Source organism: Sinocyclocheilus grahami, unplaced genomic scaffold (genome assembly GCF_001515645.1).
Source record: "Sinocyclocheilus grahami isolate Dianchi unplaced genomic scaffold, SAMN03320097.WGS_v1.1 scaffold681.1, whole genome shotgun sequence".
NCBI classification, from domain to species: domain Eukaryota; kingdom Metazoa; phylum Chordata; class Actinopteri; order Cypriniformes; family Cyprinidae; genus Sinocyclocheilus; species Sinocyclocheilus grahami.
In genome coordinates, this window is record NW_015505860.1 from 196,426 (window position 1) to 218,845 (window position 22,420).

Sequence of the window (22,420 nt, forward strand, 5' to 3'; positions counted from 1 at the left end):
TTTAGGACGGAAAATAAAGCAATTAGCTGAACTTTGTTTACAATACAATGTGGAGATTTGTACATTACATTTTTATTTAGGATGGAAAATAAAGCAATTTGCTGAACTTTAGCTTCTTAACTTTAAGCATTTAGTATAAGCTGAGGTCATATTAACGGAATTTCAGTGGAATTTCCCAACCATTGTCAATTGTCAGTAGTGTAGCGACGAATGAAACAGTCACTTTCAAACCAAGCTAACTTTCTGCTGGGCTACACAATGAATCATGTGACCAAACTGAACACAAGTGAAATCTTCGTGAGGAACTTTTTGCCATAGTTTAATGTGAACTCCCAGTCACGTAGACTCCAATACAAATAACTTGATATCGCTTGCGAAATTTCACTGAGCAACTGTAAATATGACCATACCTTCGTTCAGGAATAATTGCCTCCCTGTTGAAAACCGTTGTCTTAAATTATGTAGCAGCTCTGCTGTTTCAACAAAAGAATAGGTGTTTCATGATGATTTGTTAGGGATTTTGTTTCGCTTGATGTTTGTTGTGTCTGTGCAACTCTGATTTCCATAGATGAGTAAGGGAGGCCCTCCCCCTCACAAAGAGTATTTTAAGACACCGTGTCAACAGCACAGGAACCCACTGAAAAATGCTACATAGAGTGAGTCATGGCATTAGAATCGACAGCATACAGGGTATATCCTGTAAGCCAATGCCATCGCTTAACAGTTGCTGTGCACAGTGAGTTTTTTACCCACTCATGTTTCATGTTTGTTCCCGGACTGCCTCATCATTGAGAGAAGGCAGACTGACCTTTGCGTGTCAAACAAATGAGGAGAGAAGACGCGAGACATAAACTGAGGTTTACATTTACGTATTGAACTGAAGCAGTGACTGAACCCACTAACATGTTGGTTGCCTGCAATATCATATAATATAATTTTACATTAGACAGATATACTAAGGGTGTAATTTGCATATGACTGATTTTGACTAGTTGTAAAAGCCAACAACTTAACTGATTTGACACTAATAGGAAAAATGTAGCAAGTGTAAAATACTGTTAATCACCACATAATGTGTCATATGGTGTATCTATATCTAATACAAGAGTGACTTTTAGTTCATAAAATGGTTATCATCATAACTGATAATACTAAGTTAGTATAGGAGTTTGAATATCAGATGTTGTGCTTATTAGTAATGCTACTTTTGACTCCTTATATTTTACTCCTTATGTTTGTCGAAGTTTAACTCCCAAAAGTTTGTCCCCACCATTGTGTGTGACTGTTTAACAATACCATTATTTCCTTTTTCAGTTCAGATTAATCAAGAGAATGATGATCTACTGATTGTGCAGGGTTATTTCACAAAAAACATCTACACACCACTACCTCTGGCTTGTTTTTAATATTTTTGGCCATAGCCAAGTCATTGGTGCAAGTCAAAATATTTTGTCATGCTGTCTGTAATTCCATTGTTGATAATTGGCGCTTTTTCAATACCCCAGTCAACCATATGCTTGAGTTATTTGCCTACTCCTGCAAAACAATTTGGCGTATAGCTACTACATACTTCAGCAAAGCCGAACTGAAGAGCATCATCAGAGGTGTTATATAAGCATTACTGGTATTATGATGCTAAATATTTTGTCTCATTATTACATGAGGATACAACTATTAAGAATACAAATAGTGAGTTAATTTTGAATAGACCTGATCTGTTTACTTATGTTTATGTGTTTTTCAGATTTTTTTAAATGGCCCCTCTATGTCCCCTGAGTCACCTCAGGACATGCACAAATCCTTTATTCAAGAGATGAGGCAACCAATGCTACGCCAGGGCTACATCCCCATCCCAATCTCCCATGAAAACACTGAACCCAGGCTGCAGCAGTATCCGAGCTTCTCCTACATCCATCCAGTAGTGCAGCAAAATTTGAGAACAGATGGACGTACGCCTTCCCCGACCCCAACAGCACACTGTCGGCCTAGATCTCCAGTGCAGGCCCCATCAGAGGCATGTTTGTCTTGCTCACCTGCTTCACACGGGCCTGAGGTAAGACCATTAGGAATCAGAAATCTCTATTAGACATGGCAGTCTCTGTCAGGTCAGGCTATGGATTCATTGTTGAAAGTTTGCATTAATTCATGTACTCTGCTTCCGGAGTTTTCATTTATAACTTTTGCTTGGGCCCTGTATTTTCTTTTCAAAATGTGAAAAATTGAGTCTTATAGGTTGCTGAAAAATGACAGCTGCTAAAAGTTGCGATATAAACACACATTAATGCTCAATCATATGTTCTGTCTGTATTTAATGTGGCACTTCACGTTAGTGTGTTGACCCTCGCTCACATTTTGAATGTTCAAAATAAGTTTATTTAATAGTATTTTATACATATTTTGTATTTTGTTATTTTATGTTAAAAATATTTTATATATTTATAAAAATATTCTGTTTATATTATTTCTTATCTTTATTTAATCAAAAATGCTGTAAAAACTGAAATATTGTACAATAGTTTTATCTAAAGCAACTTACAAAAAAGGAACAAAGCAACTCGTCAAAGAGTCAACAATATTAGTAATGCCAGTAAGCACACAAGGCCAGGTTCAAAATTACATTTACTTGAAATTGAATTTTTATGTCTTAAAATTGATCAATTGATTGCTTCCTTGCTGAATGAAAGTATTCATTTCTTTCAAAAAATCATACTTATCCCAAACTTTTGAATGCTATTGTATACACTTTTAGCTATTTCCAAAATCAAACTGTATTTTTATTTGCATCAGGTTCATCAACCACAGGGCACACACCAACAAATGAGTGGCCTTCATCAACAGCCCCGACCCAGCAATACAGGTCTCCGGGCGGGCTACATCCCCATTCCGGTGATCCATGAGGGTATAGGGTGCGCCTCACAACACCAGCCTAGCCAAAGTTCTCATCCCACGCGAGAAAAAATCCCAATCTACCGTGAACAAGTGCCCATTCAGATTCAACAGAATCGAACTGCCAGTCCTATCCTATTAAGGGCCCAGTCACCAGTCATGTCTCAGATCATGGGAGAGAGACCCCAGGTACGCATGTTATTAATTAGTATTTATTAATAGCTGTTGATTTACATAAGCTCAAGCCATCTTGTACATTTATGTAACATTTTAGTGTGAGAAATACTAGTGTTCAGAATTAATGTATGAAATTTAACTACAGTGAATATGTTACTATTGCCAGGTCCAGCAACACATTGGACACGCAGCAATACCACCAAAAGCTGAACAACCTGTTGAAGAAATTGTCAGAGCGCCTGCATTTGAGATTCCCATTCAAAGAGTGAGTGATGTTCCTCAGCAAATACATCATCAGCCAGTACATCAACAACAACCTACACAAGCACCCCAGCCAAAAGCACAACAACCCGTACCACAGTCACCACAGGTATCAGAGACATCCAATATTACCATACAATTTCCTCCAGCAACAGAACCCCAGGAAACCGCTGCCCCTCAAACACCTCAAGAGGCCCCACCCCCACAATTCCAGCCTGAGGAGACTTCAGAACAAAATCTGTGCCACCCAGGACTGATCAAAGTTCAGGAGATATGGGAACGTGTGGAGAAACTGGCACAAGATGTGAAAAGTTTCGATGGGAAGAAGAATGATAAAAGATACTTGATGCTGGAGGAGATGTTGACCAAACAACTTCTGGCTCTGGACTCGGTAGACCCTGAAGGTCGCCCAGATGTGCGTCAGGCTCGAAGGGATGGCGTCCGCAGAGTTCAAACCATTCTAGATGAACTGGAGATGTTTGGAGAGCCGACGGAAGGGCTGGCTGGTGACCCGTACCCTGAGTCAAGTATGATTCACAAGGCAAACTCAGAGAAGGTCAAGGAGATTTTATAATTGCACAAAGAAGGCACACATTTTTGAGAAGAACACTAATCAGATCTCCATTCTTGTTTTTACTTGCGCAATTATTATTAGTTGCATGCATGACTAATTGAAGTTTTCTGTTGGAAATGATCTAACGTGATTTGTTTACTGAGTGCAATCATGTGTGCTGTTATGTGATGCTGCTGTTGTCAAATCACACCATGCCAGTGTCTTGTAGCAAAAGACAAAGTGGTGACAGGTTATATTCAAAAACAAATGAAAACGAGGCCTTGAACAGAAGAAAGTATTTTAACGTTCAAAAAGTATCTTTTGTACCATGTTGAATGAATGATCAAATGTTTTTGAATATTCCTTAAAAGTTTTCACTATGACAGCCCACTTCTTCATTAACAACTTCTTATTTGATTTAAAAAATATTTAATGTGTGGGCTACAAAAAAAATATAAAGGCATTTTGAATTTTGGCATATTGGAAGGCATATATATATATATATAAATTCATGCCTTTAAATATAACCATTTGAACATCATGCAGGAGAATAATTCATTGTTGAAAGTGAGCTTTGCTGACAGAATTCACTATGATGGTTTGAATGCTTGTCAGTATTATTATTTGTTGAGTGACAGTGATACAAATGATATATTTTTATTCTATTTTTCTGTGCCAAAATGAACATTTCCAGTATTAAGAATGTTCAAACGTTGAATCTAAAAAAAAAAACATAAAAATCTCACTGAATATATGGTCACCTTATGATTAAAGCAGCCAGGATCAGTCCAAAGTTATGGTGATCTATGAACTCGACAGGTACCAAATCAGTCCCATTTAATCAACCTTGTGCCCATGAGGAAGGAAACTTAAACACTTGCTCTAAGGGACTAGAAATTAGTGTACCAAAAATTACTTTGTATAATGTGTCAGCTCAATTCTGTTTAAAACAAAGTGCTGTGTCTCACATGACTGTTGTGAGACCTTTTTATCTCAATGACCTGTTACTGACTCTGATATCGTACTAAACCTGCAAACAAAACTGGTTTCAAATTCTGTTTTGTGAAATAGTATGCAATGTTCAGTGTTCACAGCTTGGTTATTTGCAGTTTGTTAAAATGTCGACATGGTGACATAAGCATGACTGCAAATACAATATAATAAAGCACTTTGCTTACACAAAGTTGCATGGTGTGTAATATACAACCACTTTTTTAATGTACACTGGGTAGAGTAACTTTACCATCAAATAGCTTATTAGATATCATTCTACAGTGTTAACAGTATGATAGGGCAAGATTATAGCATTATGCTTACTAAGACTGTCAACATAAAATGCATAAAAATTAAGAATAATGTAATATCATCTGTTTTTAAGAATTATATTATAAACAATATTTACAAACAAATTATGAATTCCCAGTTATAAGAAAGAGGTATAGTTATAAATGTAGGTCAACCTGAATCACAGTGATTAAAAAAGCTGAGCTATTCATCACAGAAAATTTAAGAAATGAGTCAGCCTTAAAAAATGGAGTCCTATTAGGCATATTTGCAGAAGAAAAGTTTCTTGAAAACTCAAATGAGACCAGGGCATTATGTAATCAGTTGGAGATAATATTACATCTGGATGGCATTTAATTCCTTTTAGGATAGGCTTCAAAGGCTGTAATGTACAAAGGCATTCTGGAGAGACGCCTACTGCCAGCTACAGCTTTACCAGCCAGACAGAAAGCAATGCTTTACTGACCACTGACTACTGCATCTCTCCAGTCGTTTTACACTCTAAAAAATGCTGGGTTAAATATAACCCAGCACTGGGTTAAAAAGGGACAAACCCAGCTGTTGGGTTGTTTTGACTCAAAACAACCCAACCGCTGGGTCAAAAAAAAACAATAGCTGGGTTGTTATTTAACCCAACATTTTTTAGAGTGTAGGATTGATTCAAAATTCATAAATGAATATAGTCTATATTATATTACTATTAATTTAAAAGAAAGCCAAAACAAAAAGGTCGGTGGTCTTATAAAAACATGTTTATAAGGCCTACAATTCTGCGAGTTTCATGTGGTTACTATGTGGTTATTTCATATGAATTTTTTTATATGAATCCTATGGAAACATTGGATTTTTTTAGGGACCATTCACACAGAACTTGTTTCTGCATTCAGAAATGCGAGACAGGCAGTGGAATAAGAAAACACTAAGGCAAGTAACGTGATTTTAATAGCTTTTATTTTTTTCAGACTTTTTTTGTCACTTCATCCGAATGGCACGAAACTGGGCAAAGGTTTTGGCACTTGCTATGTGTGAACATGAAAAAAATTAACATGATTCAAAAAGGTAAATGGTCCTAAGATGATTTTACTATGTGGTTATTTCATATGAATTTTTTTTATATGAATCCTATGGAAACATTGGATTTTTTTAGGGACCATTCACACAGAACTTGTTTCTGCATTCAGAAATGCGAGACAGGCAGTGGAATGAGAAAACACTAAGGCAAGTAACGTGATTTTAATTGCTTTTATTTTTTTTCAGACTTTTTTTGTCACTTCATCCGAATGGCACGAAACTGGGCAAAGGTTTTGGCACTTGCTATGTGTGAACATGAAAAAAATTAACATGATTCAAAAAGGTAAATGGTCCTAAAAAAAAGTCACACTTGTTCTTCTCGTGGTCAAAAATGACTGCATTGGAAACATATGGGAAACAAATTTCAATATTTCTGAATGCTCTTTTTTTGTGATATCAACCTCAAATTTGGAACACAACTTGTTTAGATGTATGGCTTTCTATTTCTATTTCTATTTCATATAAAATTTGTAAAAAGTATTTTTTGCGCATTTTTCATAATAAAACTTAAAATAAACTCACTTTAATTTAACACTATAATTTCATTAAAAAAAATGTTTTTTCACTTAAGCAATAATCTCCAAGTGTCTTAAAAAGAACAATTTAAGTCTGTGCTCCAAAGCTCTCAAAGTTTACAGTTTAAGTTGGAAATTTCTTTCATTCAATTATTTGATGCACCATAATGATTCTAAAGAACCTATATAATTCATCTCGCACAGTGCTCGACATACAGATTCATTATTTTAACTTATGTAGACTCACACAACCATAGATTAATTTATAGGCTTGGCCTAGAATAATGCCAACTTTTACAACCATTCAAACATGGCACCAGTATTATATTATTGAATCAGGTCATCAGTTAGCCTATATAAGTGTCTTCAAAATAGAATTGCAAAGTAACGATCTGACATAAAATAATAGGCTACATCAAAACAAGTAGCCTACTAGGTTACTGCAGGTGGAGCATCTCAGTCACAGATGAACTATGATGATGTTCGGTGTGACGGAGGAAGTCACGTGTGTGTATAAGTGGAGGAAATTGTTTCCGCAGTGGGAAATATTAGACAGACCGGCGCATTTCCGAACCACAGTAGCGCCCTTATTAAACTGACATTAAATGCACCGACGATTCATTTTCGATGATCGGCCAGTAGCTCACACAGAGACACGATGCTTTATCAGATTATTATAAACATTTACACAAGTACACAGCTAGCAGGTTAGCTGGCGTCTATTGGGACTGCCAGTGGACGAAAAGCGAAGCTGCTGCATTTCCTCGTTTCTCGGATCGGGAACAGATCCAGCGGTTTGGTGTCGGGAAGCTCGTATGTTTAGGTGTTTTGGTAAACATGGAGCTGTTTCAAGCTAAAGATCACTATATTCTCCAGAGCGGAGATAACGCGCTGTGGTGCAGCAGGAAGGATGGATCTATGGCCGTGAGACCAGGTAATTCTTACATTGTAACTCCATCCCTTTCTTACAGTGTACATGTGTTTCAGTGTTTCCGTTTTCACTGTCTACATTGTTGCCATTTCTTGTGCATAATAGCTGGTCACTATACGCAGCTCCAAAACTGAGACGAGTGATTTGTGTTTTTTTTTTGGAGAAGTTGGCTCTTTAAAATCATTGTGAAGTTGTACAGACATTAAAGAGATGGAAATGTTAGTTTCATATTTGTCGATCGAGGCTGCTGTCTGAAAGATGCCCAGTCGTTTTGTTTTCATTGCCCTACTTTCAAAGCAGCGGCGCGTGTTGACATGCGTGTCAGTGCATACCTCTGGTGATGTTTTTGGTAGGATGTCGTGCCCAAAAACCCTTTTTCTTACTACATCATTTGGGGTTTGAGGGTTTGTATGTTTTGGTCAAGGGCGTTTAGATGTCAGCCTAAGACTCTTAAAGGGATAGTTCACCAAAAAATGAGAATTCTGTCATTATTTACTCACCATGTTACTCCAAATCTGTATGACTTACTTTCTTCAGGAGATGCTAGACTGAATGCTAGCACTGTCAGGCTCAGTTATGATTACTTCCATTTAATCTTTTTTTCCCCCCCTGAATAGTGAAAGTGAATAGTGAAAGCCTTTCATTCTCTAAAAATCTGCCTAACATCTCCTTTCGTGTTCCAAGGAAGAAAGTCATACAACCCCTGATAGCACATGTACATCACGGAGACATCTTCAAGATGTATTTTGTAGCGTGTTTGCTCATCTGCATCTAGAAAATGTCTTTAAGATGTTTATGATTTAGTTTGTATGTAAAACGGACATCTTAAAGACGTTTATCAGATGTTTGTACACAGCAGATGCTTTCCAGATGAAGCGATCTTTAACAGACATCTTGCTGATGTATGTGTGCTATCTGGGAAATGAGGGTGAGTAAACGATGTCAATTTTTGAGTGAAATGCCTACTATATAATACAATAAACAAAAAGTATATTCTGTATATTATATTTTATCATATATATTATGTTTATTTTTGCATCAAAATGTATCTCTGTTTGATATTGTGATAACCTTTGGGTCCAGTTTGACATTACTCTTTCCCAGTGGTGCAGGCTGCATCTGTGAATAATAATAATAATATTTAACCAGTTTACAGGCCTTACAAGTGACAACCAAATGGCCTTAATTAAACAGAAATAAAATGTCAGTTTAAATAAATGTTTGAATGTCCATTGTTGATGTATTTATAAATATGCTGGCCAGTGCTAATGCTGTTAGATGTTGCACAGGGGAATTAGTTACACTGTTAAATGGTGAAGGTTAAAGTAAGGGTCAGACATGTGACTGTTCTTCTGGAGAAAGAACACAGGCACAGTAGATAGTCAAATGAGAATTTTCTGCCCAGGCTTTAAACCAATAATTTACTATGTACCGACACACTTCTCTAACCTCAGACAATTTTTACATTTCTTCTGTGTATTGTATGCATTGTGGGTATTTGACCAGAAATCAGTTTTAATTTCAATTTAATTAAAAAATTATTTAAATGTGTCTTGCATATATTTTTATAAAAAAAAGGTTTTCGTGCTCATCCATGACGTGTGCCTTATTCTCACACATGTCTTAAAGTGTCTTACTCTTTACTTACAATGCAACCCTGTGTTCCACTTTTGATCATCTAACCTTTAAAATATTTACGTATCCACACCACCTTTATCTCTTGTCAAGTCTAGAACTAGATGGGCAGCTAGACCACTGCAGCCTGTGAAGATTTGGATGAGTTCTAGTTGTTTTTAACCATGTGCGTGCAGCCAGGCTGATCGGGTTTAGGTTGCAGTGCTTTTCCATTATTTAACTGGATAAGGGTTTCCACTGTACGCATGATGCGTACAGTCTCAGTTCTTTTGAATGAATTCCTAACACAATGCATCATGCCACAGTTGCCAGCGTGGCTGAGTGAGGTTATACAACTGTAGTAATTACTACTGTGTTTATTATTCAGTCCCAGGTGGTTTAGTGTGGCAGATTAAAGAATAGCATTACATCACATGCTGGCCAATGGATCCTCTGCAGGGAATGGGTGCAGTCAGAATGAGAGTCTGAAAACAGCTGATAAAACATCTCAATAATCCACACTCCAGTCCATCGGTTAATGGCTTGTGAAGTGTTTGTGAGACACAAATCTATTCATAATCCAAAATCACGCTTCCTAATGTCAAATTAAAGGCTATTCACTTCAAACTTCTATTAGAGACACATGTGAGATCACATTGATGTATTTTTTTATTACAAATTGTATTATAATTGTAACAATTTGAGTGCAGTGTTGAATTTCAGAATTTCTTATTATTTGGTGTTAGTTCCCATTAAGTCATTGCGGCTACCAAGACATCATTCAAATCTATGGATGTACCAGCATGGCCTAGTAGTTGGAGATCTTCCCTCAGACTGGAATGATCCCCAGAGCCAGGTTCATGGTCATAATGGATGGTTTTTGGAAGCTTCGTGATGCAGCTCATTTCAACAAAATGAAAATTTATTAGCATTACATCACATGCTGGCCAATGGATCCTCTGCAGGGAATGGGTGCAGTCAGAATGAGAGTCCGAAAACATATGATAAAACATCTCAATAATCCACAAGTAATCCACACTCCAGTCCATCGGTTAATGGCTTGTGAAGTGTTTGTGAGACACAAATCTATTCATAATCCAAAATCACGCTTCCTAATGTCAAATTAAAGGCTATTCACTTCAAACTTCTATTAGAGACACATGTGAGATCACATTGATGTATTTTTTTATTACAAATTGTATTATAATTGTAACAATTTGAGTGCAGTGTTGAATTTCAGAATTTCTTATTATTTGGTGTTAGTTCCCATTAAGTCATTGCGGCTACCAAGACATCATTCAAATCTATGGATGTACCAGCATGGCCTAGTAGTTGGAGATCTTCCCTCAGACTGGAATGATCCCCAGAGCCAGGTTCATGGTCATAATGGATGGTTTTTGGAAGCTTCGTGATGCAGCTCATCCAGCTCCGACCCATTCATCATCAGGCTGTGAACATCTGATGGTTGGGTGCAGGACGGCAGCAAAAGTACAGACAGTATCTACTTCCAAACTGGATTTCTGTCAGATGAGCGTGAGCCATAAAGCTACCATACAGTCTTTGCACATGACATTTCAGACCCTGAACATCACTCCTGACAATGCAGGTGATGCTAATCAATCAGCTTTTAAGAGGAGCTACTCAGCAAGTTTGTGACTCAAGTCAGCAGTCATCATTGTCAGGAACCTGCTTCAGAAATGCTTTGGAAAGTTTTTTGCAATCAATTGTGAGCAGCCACATAACCTTGGAAAGTCGAATGAAGTTCTGATGGTTCTTCTGTCCCAGATGCAGTGCTGAAAAAAATATACAAATTTGTGTATAAATAAAGATGCAAAAACGTTCATTTGTATGTGTAATTATTGTAAATAAAGATATACCTGTATATTAGTAACTGAAACCCTTATGACTTTAATTTTCATCCTCCTTTCAGCAACAGACCTGCTGCTAGCATGGAACCCTGTCTGTCTGGGCTTTGTAGAAGGTATTATTGGAAAAATACAGCTTCATGCCGGTAAGTCTAATCATCAGACTTGTATATTTACTGTATAAATGATGAGAATCACCAGAAATATCAGCTTAATTTGGTTTATTATTGTTTTGTAATTGCTAAATTTCTTTCAGTGCTTTGTTGCCAATCTGTTCTGATGTAGCTTTATCAGGTTAAATACAATGATGTTGAATGATTGCCATATTACATACAATGGTATTCAAAGAATATTGTGGATTCATAAATGATCTGCATATAGACATCCATTTCCATACAGACCAGTTAACTAAACAAATGCCTTTCACTAGGTAAAAAAGGAAGATCTTGAGGGATTTTTTTCCACAGAAGGGAAATGATGGCATGCATCATACTTTCATTTCACCATTCATTGGCTGATTTGAGAAGTCTACCTCTGTCCGTTGTTAACAGGTTGACTTTATATGTAAAATGTTATTATATTCTCGGTTTCTCTTCCTTTTTCAGAGAAACCCTTGCTGATGTCTGTATATGCATGGTGCATTTTGTACTATTATTGATGGATAACAGTGGCGTAACTTTGCTTTGAAAAGTGGTGGGGACACTGCGCAACTCGTTTTGCTAGTTTTTTATTTAATAACCTAATTTACTTGGGGACTGGGTTTAGAGTTGAACAAACTTAATTTTTGCTTTTCAAAAATACATTGATGTACCAGGGCGGTGCCAGAGAATTTTGAACGCAGGTGCCGATGGGGTGTTAGATCATTGACAGAGGGAGCTGAGCAATTCAGGGCTCCAGACTCATTCTTCCCACTGGCCGCTCTTTTGCGATTAACTTTCTCAGGTGGCTGCACATGCACGTTTCGCCACTGAATTAAAAAAAAGGTAATTGCATCTCACAATTCTGACTTTTTTTCACAGAATTGTGAGATATAAACTCGCAATTGAGAGTTATAAAGTCACAATTGCGAGTTTATAAGTCCAATTTTGAGGGGGGCAAAAATACTGATATGTTCTCAGAATTGCGAGTTTATATCTCACAATTCTTACTTTATAACTCGCAATTGCGAGTTTATATCTCACAATTCTGTCAAAAAAAGTCAGAATTGTGTGATATAAACTCGCAATTGCGAGAAAAAAGTCTGAACTTTATTTCTCAGAATTGCCAGTTTATATCTCTCAATTATGACTTTTTAACTCGAAAAAACCTTCTCTGGTTTAAGAAGCGGTCTTTTACTTGACTTAAGCGTGAAAACAATCAATATTCGCGTCATTTTTGCTGAGCGCACCTTCTGCAATTAATAGTAAATATAACCAAAACAGGTTATTATAATTTTAAATGAAAAATAAAATAAATATAAGGAAAACTCGCCCACTCGATTTTGTAATATTCGTTAATTTTGTAGTCCGTATGAAAATGTGCATTTCTATTAAAGGCACGTCCATGTGGAGATGGCGTTGCTCTGGCATCAGCATCAGGCTAGTCTTAGTGCACATCTTGGCACCCTTTCGGTTTTAATTACAGGAATTAATGTAGCAGCTTTTTTCAGATGGACTTTGAGCAGGGAAACAGAGATGGTTGTAGATTTGTCACCTAGGTACAAATTGAACTATTTAGCTTTGTTAGTAATGACAGCAGATAGTTAGCATTAACAAAATGGTCAAATATTCTTTTGCTCTCATTCACTTTCAGCTCTGCAAAAAGCATCATTTTGGAATCGACAAACCAGAGAAAATCACCCAGTCACCGGATGAGTCCAAGTTCCTGTTGAAGACCCTGAGTCAGATCAAATCTAATGTTGCCGTTCCCATCAAGAAAAAGGTTGATGTTTTTTTTTTTACATTTTGGTCATTGATATCAATACCAATAATTTTGAGACTAACTATTCCCATTTTACTTAATCTGTTGACATTACATTGACATGTTAATATGGTTATTGTAAAATCCCAAAATGTACTGTAAAAACAGAACCTCCTGATTCTTCCATAAATTGTCATCTCTTTAACTTAGTATTGTCTCTTTAACCTCATTCTGTTTGTTCACTCCCATGCAGTATTCCCCTGCCTTTCAGGTCAAAGAGAATAAAGAGAAGGAACGTCTGGAGAGGCGGCTGCTTGATGAGCTCTATAAGATCTTCATGGACTCGGATTCATTTTACTATAGTCTAACCTATGACCTCACCAATACAGTTCAGCGACAGGGAGCATTAGGCAAGTCAGATCAGCCCTTGTGGAAAAAGGTGAGAAGCTGAGTTATTGTTTTACATATTTCAAAATGTAAATGTCTACAGACTGAGTGTTCTTAAGGTTGTGAATTAAGGTTGCAATTCAAATGTAGTTATTAGTTGTTTATTAACTCTTTCTGTTTTTCAATGAGGAACAGATTAAGAAAGATTGAAAAAGACTGACTTGAGGATAATAAATAGATTTAAAATGTCTGTTATTATTGATATTGGTGACAGTTGTGTAAATACTTTAGAGAGCAAGAAGTGCTTTGAGTGACGATGTGGCTCACTCTTTTACACTCGTCCCACACATACAGGATGCAAAAATACATTTATAGCCAAGCTTCATTTCTTAAAGAATAGGTCATTATATTTAGACACTTCCTGGATAAATAGTAGAGTGCTAACATATGAGTATCTGTTATTTCTGAGAATGCAGCTACATTAAAACAAGGAACAAAGACAGAAGGAAAGAAGTTGTCTTAGCGAGTGGGTCACCACATTGTTGTTATTATTGATAACTAAACGATTAAAACCAAACAATCAAAAAAAAATTTTGTTAATTGAAATAAAGCTGAAATCTATCTATCTATCTATCTAAATATAAATATTAGATGAAAAATTACACTGATATACTAAAATGGCTGAAACTGAAATAAAATAAATATTTTTTAAACAAACTAATAAAAATGACAAATTAAAAAAAAAATTACTAAAACTTAACCTAGAATTGAATTGAAAACAGAAAATATAAAAATAAAAGCACATTTAATAAAGGTAATTTTCCAATCTCACTTCTTGTTTCTCTGTATGTTCTGATAAAAATACCATTAAACAAACATTTACACATACCATCTGACAAACACACAGAATACTGATCCACATAATATATATTTTTTCATTTTAGGTGGATGATAGATTCTTCTGGAACAAGCACATGATCAAAGACCTCATTGACTTGCAGGTGCAAAACTGTTTTTCTCAAATTTTCTATGAAATCATGTTTCTGCCATGAAATAAAATAATGTAATTGCATCTTTTTTTCTCACAATTCTGACATTGTTTCTTGCAGTTGGGAGCGTACATCTCACAATTCTGGCTTTTTTTCCTCAGAATTCTGAATTGACATCTCACAGTTGTTGTTTTTTTGTTTCTGCCACAGAATAAGAAACAAAAATGAATTGCGACTTTTTATCTCACAATTCTAACTTTTTCCCCCACTTAGAATTACACTTAATTATAGTTTTTATTCTGTGATGGAAACACACTTCCATACCAGCCCTGAATGGTAATAATACAAGGTGTCCTGTTTTGCAGGTGCCTCAAGTGGACTTTTGGGTGATTCCTATCATCCAAGGTTTCGTGCAAGTGGAGGAGCTGGTGGTGAACTATAACGAGAGCTCTGATGAAGAGAGGAGCAGCCCGGAGACACCTCTGCAGGAAGGCACTTGTGTGGATGATATTCACCCACGCTTCACTGTGGCCCTCATCTCCAGACGAAGCCGTCACCGTGCAGGTACACTAATTAATAAAGGCAAGTAATTCATATTTACTCACCATGCTGTAAATATAATAATATCATCGTGCTTTCCACTAAAGGAATGCGCTACAAGCGGAGGGGGGTGGATACTGATGGACATGTGGCCAACTATGTGGAGACGGAGCAGCTAATCCACGTGCACAGTCACACGCTGTCCTTTGTACAAACGCGAGGCTCTGTCCCTGTTTTTTGGAGCCAAGCTGGGTATCGCTACAACCCCAGACCTCGGATAGAGAAAGGTGAGGTGTATCCGTGTAATCGATTCTCTCTTCAAATCATAAGTGAGATCTAACTCACAGCGCAGTCTAGTACTTCTGTTTCTAGACAAGCTATCACTGAGATGCATCAGTGTAGTCATTGTTTGGAAATGTTTTGTCCTGTGAATGGCGTCAGATGTGGAACTGGCATGGTTTCTTGGTTGAACATAGTGCTCAGAGGAAATGTTGTGGCTCAGTGGTGATAATTCAGAGCTTTACTGTGATCCTTCTGCAGTGCTGTTTCCTACATGATGCTATCTCACAGATGTGCTTTGTTGCAGGCGAGAGGGAAACTATGCCTTATTTTGCTTCTCACTTTGAACAGCAAGTTCAGATTTACAAAAAACTGGTAAGGTTTGTTTAAAATATAACAATTTCAGCGGTCATATGTTTTCACAGTTAATGCATTCTGTTCCTTTATAAGACTATAAATGTGTGTAATTACTGGATTGTGTGAATGACATTTGTAGTGAAATATATAATGTGTAATATATAATATAACACTAGATAGAGGTCCTTAAGCTCACTAAGGCTGCATTTATTTGATCAAAAAATTCAGTAAAAACAGTAATGTAAATTTTTATTACAATTTAAAATAACTGTTTCCTATTTAAATATATTTGAAAATGTAATTTATTTTTATGATGGCAATGCTGAAATTTCTGCAGCCATTACTCCAGTCTTCAGTGTCACATTCTAATGTGCTGATTTGGTGCTCAGGAAACATTTGAAAACAGTTGTTATGCTTAATATTTTTGTGGAAACTTTTTTGAAATGGAAAGCTTTTGTAATATTATAAATGTCTTTACTGTCACTTTTGATTGATTTAATGCGTCATTGCTGAATGAAAGTATAATTAAATAATAAAAAAAACTTTTTAAACATTTAAATGGTGGCATAAGCAATAATTCTTTAAGAAACTGAAATGTTTTTAGTAATTTAGCACAGATTTTTTCCCCCCTCATTAGGTGATCATTAATTTGGTGGACCAAAATGGACGCGAAAAGATGATTGGTGATGCTTACCTCAAACAAGTGCTGCTGTACAATAATCCCAACCTAACATATGTTTCATTTGACTTCCACGAGCACTGGTAAGAAGCCCAAAATGTGATGATCTAAAGATCAGCCCATCCTGATGATTTTTTACAAAAGAAGCCTGTTACAGTTACATCGCAACAACAGATTTTCTCCTTTGTTACTTCCCAGTCGAGGAATGAAGTTTGAGAATGTGCAGACTCTCACTGATGCCATCTCTGACATGATCACAGACACGAGATGGGCCTGGTGAGTCTTTCATTTGCTCTGAAGTCCTAAAAGAAGACCGCTTTTGCTTCCGAGTAAGTTAATATCATGTCCAATGTAATATCCATCTACTTTGATTTGCAAATAGGGTGGACCAAGCAGGAGTCATCTGTCAACAGGAAGGCATCTTCAGGGTTAACTGCATGGATTGCTTAGACAGAACTAATGTGGTACAGGCAGCTATCGCCCGCGTGGTCATGGAACAGCAGGTATTCAAATTCACCTCCACACAGGTGGAACACTCCACACAGATACATTCACACATAAAAATTAAAGTTGTTTTTGGATAAGATCATGTGCTAAATGCCTTAAGGTGTAAATAAAACTGTGGCTTCTAGGAGCACTGCCATATTGCACCCACAGAACAGTGCAGTGTCTTTGCCTCACTCAGCTGCTCTCAGTTTGCTGGTACATTCAAAGAGTCTTTTGATCTGTTTGGTTCCAGCTGAAAAAACTTGGTGTAATGCCACCCGAGCAGCCACTGCCCCTCAAGTGTTACAGGATCTATCAGGTGATGTGGGCCAACAATGGAGATACCATTAGCCGTCAGTATGCTGGCACAGCTGCCCTAAAGGTAAATAGACTAAATGCCTGCCATTGATTTTATGCTGTCCCTATTGCCCATTTACATCACCATCAGTCATCATGTAGTATCTAGTTTGCATATTGACAAGTCAATCTTTTAACTGATTGTCTTATTGTGAGTGACTGTATTGTATAAATCATCTAAGTATTATATAAATGAATGATTTTATATATATATATATCAAATTATATATAGTGCTGTCAAATCGATTAATTGCATCCAAAATATAAATTTGTGTTTAAATAATATATGTATGTGTACTGTCTATATTTAAATGTATATGTAAATACACACACATGCATGTATATATTTAAGAAATGTAGTCACCTTGGAATTGTAAGGTTCTATCTGCCATTTTTGTCAAAATGTAGTTATTCACATATTCTTATTCTGTGACAACTTATTTACATTGTGTGAAGGTTTATTTTTTATTTTTTTAAGTTGTGTACATTTTGTGACTGATGTATGAAAGAAAGAGACTTGCTCCCCATATCCCATATCACTATATGGAATGCAAAAACTTTGAAGCTCAATATCTCGAAACTGCTCAGAATGCAGATGGAACCTTATAATTCCAAAGTGATGATATATGTAATATATATTTACTTTTATGTATAACATAAATCATATAAAAATATCTGTGTGTATATATATATATATATGTGTGTATGTAAATATTTCTTAAATGTATACATGTATGTGTGTGTAATCTACATATACATATAAATATACACAGTACACCCAAATTATGTAAACACATACTTTTATTTTGGATGTGATTAATCGATTTGACAGCACTAATATACAATAAACACACACACACACACACACACACACACACAGTTTAAACCTTATATATATTAAAAATGTAATTTTAATTATATAAAATACAAAAAAAAAAATCATTAAATACATTTAGCTTTCAATTCTATAATGTTTTATATAAAATATATAATTATATGTTTATAATGTGTGCGTGTATGTAAACAAAATTGCATACATTTTATAAAATAAATAATAAATGTACTAATTTAATAAAATATTACAAAATATTATTTAATTTAATAAAATATATATAAAAATATTTATTTATTTTAAAAATGTTGTTATTGTATTTTTTGTTGTTTAATTTGGGGGAGCTAAAGTTATTCCCTCAGCGTCTTTTTAAGGAGTAAAAACGGACACTAAAGCTTTTGGTCTCATAGCTGAAGTAGGACAGTGATGACCACCCAAGGAGTTTGTCAGCTTTTTCTGATGTATGCAATCTGTTGTGTAGGGTGATTTCACACGAACAGGAGAGCGAAAGTTAGCGGGGGTGATGAAAGATGGTGTGAACTCAGCTAATCGTTACTATCTGAACCGCTTCAGAGACGCCTACCGACAGGCCGTCATTGGTCAGTATGAAAAATTCTCCATCTTAGGTACACAATGCTAATATCCCAGCTTTATCCCATCTGCTATGTACTGTATCTCCGTTCCTCCCAGACCTTATGATGGGCCTTCCAGTAACAGAAGACCTGTACTCCATCTTCAGCAAAGAGAAGGAGCATGAGGAGAAAGAGAAGGAGAGCCAAAGAGGAGCTCAGGAGCAGGTCAGCCTCCTGCTGCAGACATATATGCAGCTTCTGCTGCCTGATGATGAGAAGTTTCATGGTGGATGGGCACTTATCGACTGTGATCCAAGGTGAGAGCCCTCCGCTCCACATCATCATGCAGTGCTTTGGAGAGAGTTCTAATTTCAAGCAAATTGTATGATGCTGTTTCAGAAAATTAAGGGACTATTCACACAGAAGGTGTTTTTGTGTTCAAGGCAGTTAAATGAAAAGAAACTTTTTTTAACTTTTAGAATGCTATTTCATGCACGAGCATTTGTCTAACGCATGAGAAAAATTAAAAAGCAGCACAGTGGAATGCAAAAATGCATTCTGTGTTAACAGCCCCTTAAAACGGTATAATCCTTTCTTTTTTATTTATTTGGAAATATTTATTACAACTTAAGAATAAAATTAATTACAATAATATTAAAAATGTATTAAAATAAAACTGCGGTAATGGTGCTAAGAGATCAATCATTAAAAATGTATTATAAAGCTTGATTTAAACATTTGTATATTGTTAGTTTACTCTTCCTCCTAAAGTTTATTGTCAATGGCTCAGAGGTACTTGTACAAATAGTTTCCCCCCCCCCCCCCCCCCTATTTGGTTGTGTAATAATTGTTTGGGTGAGGGAGCCATATTTCCTCCATTCTTTTGCATTTTTTTGGTGGTAGGTCATGGTGAAAGATGCCTGAAAAACTGTTACTGATTGGGCTGGAATCATCTTAAATCTTTGCACAAAGTTAGCTCTGTCCATATGTAATGCTTATTTTAGGTATTTTTTTTTACACAATATATACTCAAATATAAGCATATATTATGGTCAGAGAGAAATTCTAGTACAATTTCATGCATTTTTGCAAGGCATTGTCCATTGTTTCTCTTTCTCCAGGGTTTAATGGTACTATTTATTGGTTGGAATCATCTTAAATCTTTGCACAAAGTTAGCTCTGTCCATATGTAATGCTTATTTTAGGTATTTTTTTTTACACAATATATACTCAAATAAGCATATATTATGGTCAGAGAGAAATTCTAGTACAATTACATGCATTTTTGCAAGGCATTGTCCATTGTTTCTCTTTCTCCAGGGTTTAATGGTACTATTTATTGGCCTCTCTTTCAAGATGTTTACCGTTTATTATACTGTTTTTTCCTCTATTAGTCTTATAGATGCCACTCACAAAGATGTTGACGTTCTTTTGCTGTTGTCCAACTGTGCTTATTATGTAGCCTAGTAAGTGCAATTTCTCCCAATGTTTATGTTTTTAAAATAAGAAATCCTTTTTCTTGGCATTGGTTTAGTAATGCCACTTCACTTTGCTGTTGCTGTTTAGTTATGATGAGGAGGCGGACAAAGTCAACCAGTACCAGAGACTAAGTTTAGAAGGACTTGAAAAGATCGAAATTGGTAAGAGCTTGTAGATAACTTGTAGATGTAATTTTTGTCCTATTAAATAAATGTGATATCATGACAGTTTGCCAATATTTGTCTTTTTAGGTCCAGAACCGACTCTTTTCGGAAAGCCTAAATACTGCTGCATGCGGCTGCACTATAAGAACGGGGAGATGAGCGGTTACTTCCATACGCTGAGGGCTGTCACACGAAATCCAGAAGATGATGGAAAAGGTTTGTGCTGGGATACCATGATTTGTTGTGCCACTAGTTCTGTATTATGTAATTCTGTGAATGACATCATGGGTTACATTGGTAAAAGATATTACTTGGATGTCTGTATGATGATGTAGGGTTTTGTGTTTGTTAAATAATTTATCCTTTCCTCTGCACTTGTTGGTTTGTTTGCATTTCAGACACACTTCAGTGCATTGCGGAAATGCTTCGTATTACAAAGCAAGCTATGGGGCTTGACGTCCAGGTTATTGAGAAGAAACTAGAGAGGTAAAAGGGGAAAAAAAACTTTTGTGAGTTTCTTCAGAAACCTTTTTTTAGTTTCTTCAACCTAATGGTTTTTACCTGATTTACTATGGACACAAAGGCTTTGCTCACATTGCAGCGTTGATTTCTAATCTTAAATATTTTCTTTTGTGCAGACTGTATAAAAATGATATGTGGCTGGATATGATCGTTTCTGCTGTTTTTGGCTAGCATGTCCACATTGGACACAAACTTGTGTAGGTTCCTGTGAGACTGTTAGTAATTTGACTTTAGATGTTTGAATTCACTTCACAATGGATAACGAATGTAAAACTGTGAAATCTGATCAATTAAAGTGAGACACATGAACAAAAATCTGATTTTTTAAATGAAGGTAGTTTGGATCAGGCTTGTGAACATCTGATTTAATGTGTTTTTTGTCATGTTAAGACTACAAAAAACTAAACCAGTTTCAGTGAAATGTGTTTTTTCTGCTATTTTTTAACAAAGCCAAATTGTGCTGGATTGTTGTTTTTTTTAAATTAATCTTGCTTTAATTGCTTTGTTTCAGGAGACACAGCAAACCACATGAGGATATAATGGGAATACAAGGGAAAGCCGTGGACCAAGTTCTTGGGTCTGGTTTGGCTCAAGGCAAAAGTTTCCTTTTGAACAAGTTTTCAACACTAAACCAGAAAGTAAAGCAGACAAAGACTAACGTCAACATTGGAAACTTCAAGCCCTTGGGGAAACTAGGGACCTTCTCAAAGCCTGAGGTAAAAGTGAACTTCCTCAAGCCAAATTTGCATATGAACCTCTGGAAATCAGACAGCAGTTTAGAGACTCATGATGGCAATACGGGTTCAGCAGCCCTGAAAGACCTTAACGACGAACATTCTTCGGAGATTTCCTCTGATTCTGAATCATACAACTCTGACGAGCAGCGCTGCTCAGGCTCTCGGGAAAACGTAGACTACGTGCTTCCTCGCCTCCAGTTCTTTTGGGCTCTGTTGATGCAGTCATGCAACTAAATTAACATTTGGTCAAACAAAACGTTCGTTTCATAGCATAAGCAGACGACTAAAAGCAGGTTTTTGACAAGTCTTGCCTCCAGTTCTTTTGGGCTCTGTTGATGCAGTCATGCAACTAAATCATTTGGTCAAACAAAACGTTCGTTTCATAGCATAAGCAGACGACTAAAAGCAGGTTTTTGACAAGTCTACCTATAAATGTTTTCATTCAAGTCATTCAGGTTACATTTATGTTCTGTCTATAATATCTATGCCATGTCTTTAGATTTGCTTTGGCTTGAAGATAATTTGGTTCGAAATTGAGAGATCATTTTTTGAAGCCTTACCCCATATATTCTAGTTTTGGAAAAAATGTCAAGCCTTACCGGGTGATATCCAGTGGATCCTAGTTTAATTCTGCATTAATTACTGTTGTTCAAGTGCAGATCCTGTGGGATTGATCTGTGTGTATCAAGAGATTCTGAAATAGTTCCATATCTTACGGGCTAAATAATATCAAAGGTCTGAATAAGACTGTGATCTCACATGAACATCAATGGCTACGTTTACATGCACAATTTTTGGTTCAAAATTGAACCAAATTCATTCCGATTGATAACTCTGAATGTAGTGTTTACATGAACGCGAAATAAAGTGATCGGGTTGATGTGCGCGTTTAATGTCACAAGCTTCAAATCGGAATTTGATTTTTTTATCATTGTACATGCGCAGTCCTTTCAGTTCATGGTTTAATCTGATCGAGTGTTTACA

At 36.2% G+C, this 22,420-nt stretch overlaps 2 protein-coding genes across 2 annotated transcripts; both read left to right on the forward strand.

Moving 5' to 3' along the window:
• The first annotated feature begins 663 nt into the window (after window positions 1-663).
• LOC107559312 (BAG family molecular chaperone regulator 3-like) lies at window positions 664-5,286 on the forward strand. The gene is made up of 4 exons (XM_016243082.1): window positions 664-699; window positions 1,745-2,053; window positions 2,788-3,075; window positions 3,230-5,286. Exons 1-4 carry the CDS (start codon window positions 664-666, stop codon window positions 3,896-3,898), a joined length of 1,302 nt encoding a protein of 433 aa, XP_016098568.1. The 3' UTR covers window positions 3,899-5,286.
• Window positions 5,287-7,584: 2,298 nt separating this feature from the next.
• LOC107559313 (phosphatidylinositide phosphatase SAC2) lies at window positions 7,585-21,670 on the forward strand. Its single transcript, XM_016243083.1, has 20 exons — window positions 7,585-7,681; window positions 11,223-11,303; window positions 11,763-11,782; window positions 12,949-13,077; window positions 13,310-13,495; window positions 14,388-14,444; window positions 14,798-14,996; window positions 15,080-15,259; window positions 15,559-15,626; window positions 16,246-16,370; window positions 16,486-16,563; window positions 16,670-16,790; window positions 17,027-17,155; window positions 18,444-18,561; window positions 18,653-18,851; window positions 19,929-20,000; window positions 20,101-20,174; window positions 20,265-20,393; window positions 20,576-20,663; window positions 21,211-21,670. Exons 1-20 carry the CDS (start codon window positions 7,585-7,587, stop codon window positions 21,668-21,670), a joined length of 2,610 nt encoding a protein of 869 aa, XP_016098569.1.
• Window positions 21,671-22,420: the final 750 nt, after the last annotated feature.

What these genes read in the sequence shown, in the direction of transcription:
- LOC107559312 (XM_016243082.1), top strand. Translation starts at nt 664, where the DNA reads ATGGCATTAGAATCGACAGCATACAGGGTATATCCT. An exon ending in CTGCTTCACACGGGCCTGAG is followed by an intron (nt 2,054 to 2,787) that starts GTAAGACCATTA and finishes TATTTGCATCAG; the next exon opens with GTTCATCAACCACAGGGCAC. An exon ending in TCATGGGAGAGAGACCCCAG is followed by an intron (nt 3,076 to 3,229) that starts GTACGCATGTTA and finishes TACTATTGCCAG; the next exon opens with GTCCAGCAACACATTGGACA.
- LOC107559313 (XM_016243083.1), top strand. Translation starts at nt 7,585, where the DNA reads ATGGAGCTGTTTCAAGCTAAAGATCACTATATTCTCCAGAGCGGAGAT. An exon ending in ACGAAGCCGTCACCGTGCAG is followed by an intron (nt 14,997 to 15,079) that starts GTACACTAATTA and finishes TTTCCACTAAAG; the next exon opens with GAATGCGCTACAAGCGGAGG. An exon ending in ATTGAGAAGAAACTAGAGAG is followed by an intron (nt 20,664 to 21,210) that starts GTAAAAGGGGAA and finishes GCTTTGTTTCAG; the next exon opens with GAGACACAGCAAACCACATG.